This window comes from Acipenser ruthenus, chromosome 24 (assembly GCF_902713425.1).
Source record: "Acipenser ruthenus chromosome 24, fAciRut3.2 maternal haplotype, whole genome shotgun sequence".
Taxonomy (NCBI): Eukaryota; Metazoa; Chordata; class Actinopteri; order Acipenseriformes; family Acipenseridae; genus Acipenser; species Acipenser ruthenus.
In genome coordinates this window covers 8,717,652-8,723,900 of record NC_081212.1, presented here as the reverse complement: position 1 = coordinate 8,723,900, position 6,249 = coordinate 8,717,652, and the positions used below count along the sequence as shown (strand labels likewise).

Genomic DNA, 6,249 nt, shown 5'->3' with positions numbered 1-6,249 from the left:
CTTGACCGGAGGGTCGTGGGTTCAATCCCTGGTTGGGGACACTGCTGCTGTACTCTCGAGCAAGGTACTTTACCTAGATTGCTCCAGTAATAACCCAACTGTATAAATGGATAATTGTATGTAAAAAATAAATAAATAATGTGATATCTGTATAATGTGCTATCTTGTAACAATTGTAAGTTGTTAAATGCATCTGCTAAGAAATAAATAATAATAATGCCAGGCAATCCAGTTCTTTAGTGAACAAATTAAACTCTCAGTTCCTTAACTTTAATGCCTAGTTTTCTTAAACCCTGGTAGGAAGTGAACCTAATTAATTTTTATTACCACCCAGCTATTAGGGGTATTACAGTAATTATTTTCCTAAGGCCCTTTGCACTTGTCTCTGTGGGCTACCCTTAGTTGGGGGGTTCTTCCTGTTGTTAGTTACCGGGAGTTTTAAAAACAGGAAGGGACAGGCAATGGGGGGGTTTTCCAGTCATATTGGATATGTTGCAATGGTAGTCAAGAGCCTGCAGTTTGTTGATCTGTACGTTGTATGTGTAACTTTGTCTGTTTGTCCAACGTATTTTTGTCTCATTCCACTTGCATTGGATAGAGTTGCTCAGCAATATGCAGCAATACTAACATTGCTTGTTCGTCTATTCTGCTATTGTTCAATCCAGTTTTTCGGTTCTATGTGTTTGTGTTGCTACTTTGAACATTTTTGGATCTGGATCCTTCAACCACATGGCCTTACCAGCAGGATACGGACAGAAGGAATCAGCGCTGTGGATGTCACTGCAGATAACTGGGTGAGATCAAACCTTTTTCTTCATTTAACAGCTGCAGTGGATTACAAATGTTTGAATGGCCATTCAGTGTTTTTGTTTTTTAATTTGGATGGGGTTTTGTTTGTTTGTTTGTTTGGAATACTTTTGAACTGAATCAAACCCTCTTTTGGACTTGTTTTTGTTTGTTGTGTGAACAGGATTAGGACATTGCTTTGCTAGAGATATCTTGTACACTGTATTGTTGGTGTATCTTTATTGTGTGATCACCTGTTTGTTTTCTGAGCTGCGCCGCCCCCCTGCTAGTAAATTCTGGCTTTAAGTATCTTTCTGTCCTGTGAGCCATTTGTTTGAATGTTTAATCCCACAGAATACTGTACTTACTCTAGAATTAATTTACAATAAACCCTGCATGGTAAATTACACTCTTTGTACCCTATTACGCTGGAACTATTTACTTCCTAACTCCTATATGTTTAATGGTTCATTTTGGGTCAGTTTTAACTAAGAAAGTTGTTACAAGTTGAAAAATGAATAATTGTTATCTGTTAATGAAACAATAAAAAATGTTCACAAAGTAAAAAGACAAACTATACTGTAAGCTTGGAAGAGGTTGTTATGGCAATGGCAGGTGGGAATTATAAATGATTTAACATAGACAACTGTAGCTTGAGAGAGGATACAATATAACTTTACAATATGACTTTATTAACAATTGAAACGCTTGTAAATGTCAGATCATGAAATGAATCTTCGTGCCGATCACTGTGACTGCAGATGGATGTCGGCTTTCCGGACTGAATACATGATTGCAGTGGCTCAGGCTGATGGGCTGCCCTTCTGAAATTGAATTAAGGGTTATAGAAAGAAACTGGAGATACTGTTTCCAGTGTTGTATACTAGGGTGATTAATCTCAGTGGTGAGAGAAAAAAGAAATGATAGACAAGTTGAAACCTAATGTTATTAATTCAACACAGTATGGGACTTGACGTTGCCACCCGACTGCTTTTGCCCTGTGTTATAAATTCAGTGTGCCCAATTATTGTATCCCTGTTTCTTTCCCCTATTTAGAAGCAAGTTCACTCACTGACAGCTCATGAGAACAGAGTGGCCAGCCTGCGATCCCAGAGCCAATCGCCTCTTTACACCCCGGACAGCAGATATCAGTGAGCTACAGGCCTCTTGAGGACAATGACCAGCCCTGCAGTGTCAGTCTGCACTCATTTGACCAGTAGGGTCTGGCGTAGCTTGATGAGGAGAAACAGTCCCTGATGATTCTGTCTCCCTAACCTGCGGGATCGCCAGGGCCAATGCTCCCTGTGGAATCCCCAGCAAAGACCAGCAACTTTGCACAGCCAGGAGCCTGCTCTCCCCTGACTGTATTATTATTTTATTTATTTATTAGCAGACGCCCTTATCCAGGGTGACTTACAATTGTTACAAGATATCACATTATTTTTACATACAATTACCCATTTATACAGTTGGGTTTTTACTGGAGCAATTTAGGTAAAGTACCTTGCTCAAGGGTACAGCAGCAGTCCCTTACCAGGGATTGAACCCACAACCCTCCAGTCAAGAGTCCAGAGCCCTAACCACTACGCCACACTGCTGCCCGATTACTACAGTATAAGCAGTGTGTTTGTTATTTAAATCTATGTGAATGGTACATAACAAGATCCAAACAGCTGAGTTTGCCCGAAATATGGCGTGCTTGACATGGTATAAACGATGCCTTTGTTATTGAAATCAATGGGAATGGCAAACGCTATTTGTCGGATATAAACGGCTGCCTGAAGTAACCCTGGACGGTGTAAGCGGTGGATAGTGTATACAGTACAAGGTGCGGTGTAAGATACAAGCTGATCTTCACCTACTCAAGGTCAGAGAGGCCAGTAAGCAATCTAACTTGTGGAGTGGATATCAGCTTCTATCGTACAGTGCCTTATACTACATTCTACACATTTCCTTTCTGATTGCCTTTCACAAAAGCTCTTGTAAAGTTTGTAACAGTGTGCAGCCTACAAACACCTATCCTATTTGGCCATGTGGGGTCTGATTTGATTGGGAGATGTTCTGAAATGTCTCAGCCTATTCGATTTAACTGAGGCAGGTTAAAAATACAGATGTACAAGGCCACTGCAATGGCTCACCTTATTTTCCAGCAAACCTATAGTTACTGTTGTTTAATTGTTCTCAGAAAATTGTTTTCCTGCAGGGTGTGTTAAACTGTGCTTACCTGAGTACCCAGGTCTCTTTGCTGCAGCTTGTAATTCATCCATTCCAGAGTCCTTGGAGTGCAGTTCCACACCTGCAGAGAAAGATAAAACAGCTGCATTACCACACTGCATTGACGACAAATACAGTACGCAGGTCTGTGTGCGGATTTGTGTGTAAAGGTGATAAGCTGTGATCCATGAACAGACACAATGCTGTGCTCCATGAACAGTGAGATGTCTTCTTCATGGATATAACTCTGCATCACCCTATCCTGAGAAGCAGTTCTCTACCTGTTTAATGTCACTCACCTGGGTTGCTGGGGGGTTGATGAGCGTCAAGCTTCAAGCCTTCAGTTAGCAGCTCTGGTCTGGAAAAGAATAAAAGGGGTTCAGAGAAACAGATCCCCCAAACTTCCTACAGAATCCCAGACCGATCTTAAAGCCCCTGCTTCTGAACAGCGCACTGCCACCCCAAATGTTACCCACTTACTACACATGTAGAATGATTTTACCCCCAGACAAGATTTCTACCAAGACTGGTACAACATGCATTGTGATCCTTTGAAGAAATGTCCACAGGCCAGCAGGGGTGGTTGCAGTCAGTGTCCCTGCCCGGGGGCAGGGAGGGTCACCGGGCTTGCTCACCGCTTGATGTGGAATCGCACGTGGTCGCTGGCGGACAGGATCTTGTGCAGCTTGGAGATGCCGAAGCAGTTGGGCCGGCGGAATGCCATGCCATCGGGGAGGCCCGTCACAGACAGGTCCTCGGGGTACGTCTGGAACTTGGAGTAGGGAACCCGGGTGGGCTCAGGGAGACCCAGGGCCTCCGCTGGGGAACAAGGGAGAAGCAATTACTGAATTTCACACTAAAACAAAAAATGATGTCCAACTTTCAAAGACACTCTACTTTCACCATCAGTGAATTATCAAAAAAATAAAAACATAAATAAATGTAAAAACAACAACAACAGACATGTGAAACGTCCTCTTGTACTGGACAGAGCAATTTTAGCAGACATATTTCTGATCTTTGATGCAGCAGGTGTATTTTTCGTTGAAGACGTTTAAAAGAAATCGTGCAGCTCTGTGCAGTGTGTTCAATCATTTACAGGAAGCAAACTAAACCGGCTGCCAGGATCCCGAATGCAGTGTAAGAGGCAGTGCGTCAATCAGGCAAACGTTTGCTGCATTTATTTTTAAGCACTATTCTTTTAGAAATGGGAATTTTCATGGGGAGCTACATGCTACAGGGCAATGGGTACATTTCATGTAAATCGTGAAATCTGTGATAAGCCTTAATTCTTATTATTCTACAAGTCATCTTACAATTTCTAACCTGCCTCATCACCAGATGATGGAAGCAACATCTCTACGCATCACAGACAGAAAGAAAGAAAAACAGAATAAAATAAAATAAAAAAATGTCAAGAATTCAGCTGATTTAATGTAACAAATGTGATTAAATCAGGTAACAAGTTTTTTGTATTTTGTAGTACAAGGTTATATGCCGGTGAGTGTCTGTGCATGAGGGAATATTAGCACAAGCAGAATGAACAGAACAAGGCTTAAAGTCAAGGTCCATTTCCAGGCTATGAGATATAACCCTTACTCAGGCGATCAGTCTTACAACTCTTGTTACATATAGCTTTGTTGTTAATATACAAATTCGAAAAATCCAGCCATGATGTTTTCTATTCATGAGCAGCTTTGTTAAGTCTATTGTCCTTTTCATTGAAAGAGGGAAAAAGAATGGGCTTAAGTGGTTGAGAAAGGTGGCTGATGCAAATGCTACCATCTTGAATTGATAGTTGAATTCCGAGAGGTGCCTCAGGTATGTTGTTTTAAAGCAGGTGATGTCAACCAATGCCGATACTGAGAATAAAGCACAGCAGTATCTCAACGAGGTGTGATGGGTCATCTCAATGAGGTGTGGGTGATGGGATGCATTAGGGTTCCTTGTGAGGGGTCATCTCAATGAGGTGTGGGTGATGGGATGCATTAGGGTTCCTTGTGATGGGTCATCTCAATGAGGTGTGGGTGCTGGGATGCATTAGGGTTCCTTGTGATGGGTCATCTCAATGAGGTGTGGGTGATGGGATGAATTAGGGTTCCTTGTGAGGGGTCATCTCAATGAGGTGTGGGTGATGGGATGCATTAGGGTTCCTTGTGAGGGGTCATCTCAATGAGGTGTGGGTGATGGGATGCATTAGGGTTCCTTGTGAGGGGTCATCTCAATGAGGTGTGGGTGATGGGATGCATTAGGGTTCCTTGTGAGGGGTCATCTCAATGAGGTGTGGGTGATGGGATGCATTAGGGTTCCTTGTGATGGGTCATCTCAATGAGGTGTGGGTGATGGGATGCATTAGGGTTCCTTGTGATGGGTCATCTCAATGAGGTGTGGGTGATGGGATGCATTAGGGTTCCTTGTGATGGGTCATCTCAATGAGGTGTGGGTGATGGGATGCATTAGGGTTCCTTGTGAGGGGTCATCTCAATGAGGTGTGGGTGATGGGATGCATTAGGGTTCCTTGTGATGGGTCATCTCAATGAGGAGTGGGTGATGGGATACATTAGGGTCATGGAATACCAATCCCCAGCAGTGTGATTACATTTAATGTAACAAATTAAATTAATTGAGTAACATTTTTGTATCAATGGGACTTTTATTTGTTTAAAAGCACACATTTTTCTATTTTTTAATAACGTGATCATTTATAGTATCCAGATATGCTGTAGATATACTGGACACCGATATCTATACAAAAACATTGAAAACTATGAGAGAAAGAAGTCTGAATTAAACGAAAGTGCTGCTGAGCGAAGGCATTTTGCATGTGGAGCGGCTGTGCTGGATTACTCACCATACTTTGCATTAAAAAGGCTTTCCACCTGCTTCCTTAGGTGCAGAATCATCTCTCCCAGGTCCTCTGGAACGAGAAAGCATGACTGGAATTAGTCAGGATCAATCATCTGTATACATGCCTCACTGCCGACGTACACCAAACACATTTACACCACAGACTGTACAGACAGACAGAGAGTAAGTAGCTTCAAAACACATTATCACGTTTGTTTTAGTGTCCCCTTACAGTCATGTTGGTTAGTAGTACAATTGTGAACCTGACGAAGACCTGTTGTGTCGAAACGCGTAGTTCTACTGCCTTTTTTGTTTGTTTGCGAAGTTTAGTAAAAAACATGTTTTAACTAATAAAATGAAGAAAATCTTTTTCTAGCCTGGGTTACATATGTCTATGATCGG

General features: G+C 42.1%; 1 protein-coding gene across 1 annotated transcript; it reads right to left on the bottom strand.

The window, feature by feature from the left end:
• Window positions 1–2,944: 2,944 nt before the first annotated feature.
• On the bottom strand, window positions 2,945–5,913 carry LOC131700536 (general transcription factor II-I repeat domain-containing protein 1-like). Its single transcript, XM_058998390.1, has 4 exons — window positions 5,852–5,913; window positions 3,636–3,819; window positions 3,300–3,358; window positions 2,945–3,082 (listed from the first exon to the last, which is right to left on the bottom strand). The coding sequence occupies exons 1-4, from the start codon at window positions 5,901–5,903 to the stop codon at window positions 2,958–2,960; spliced, it is 420 nt and encodes a 139-aa protein (XP_058854373.1). The 5' UTR covers window positions 5,904–5,913; the 3' UTR covers window positions 2,945–2,957.
• Between the last annotated feature and the right edge of the window lie 336 nt (window positions 5,914–6,249).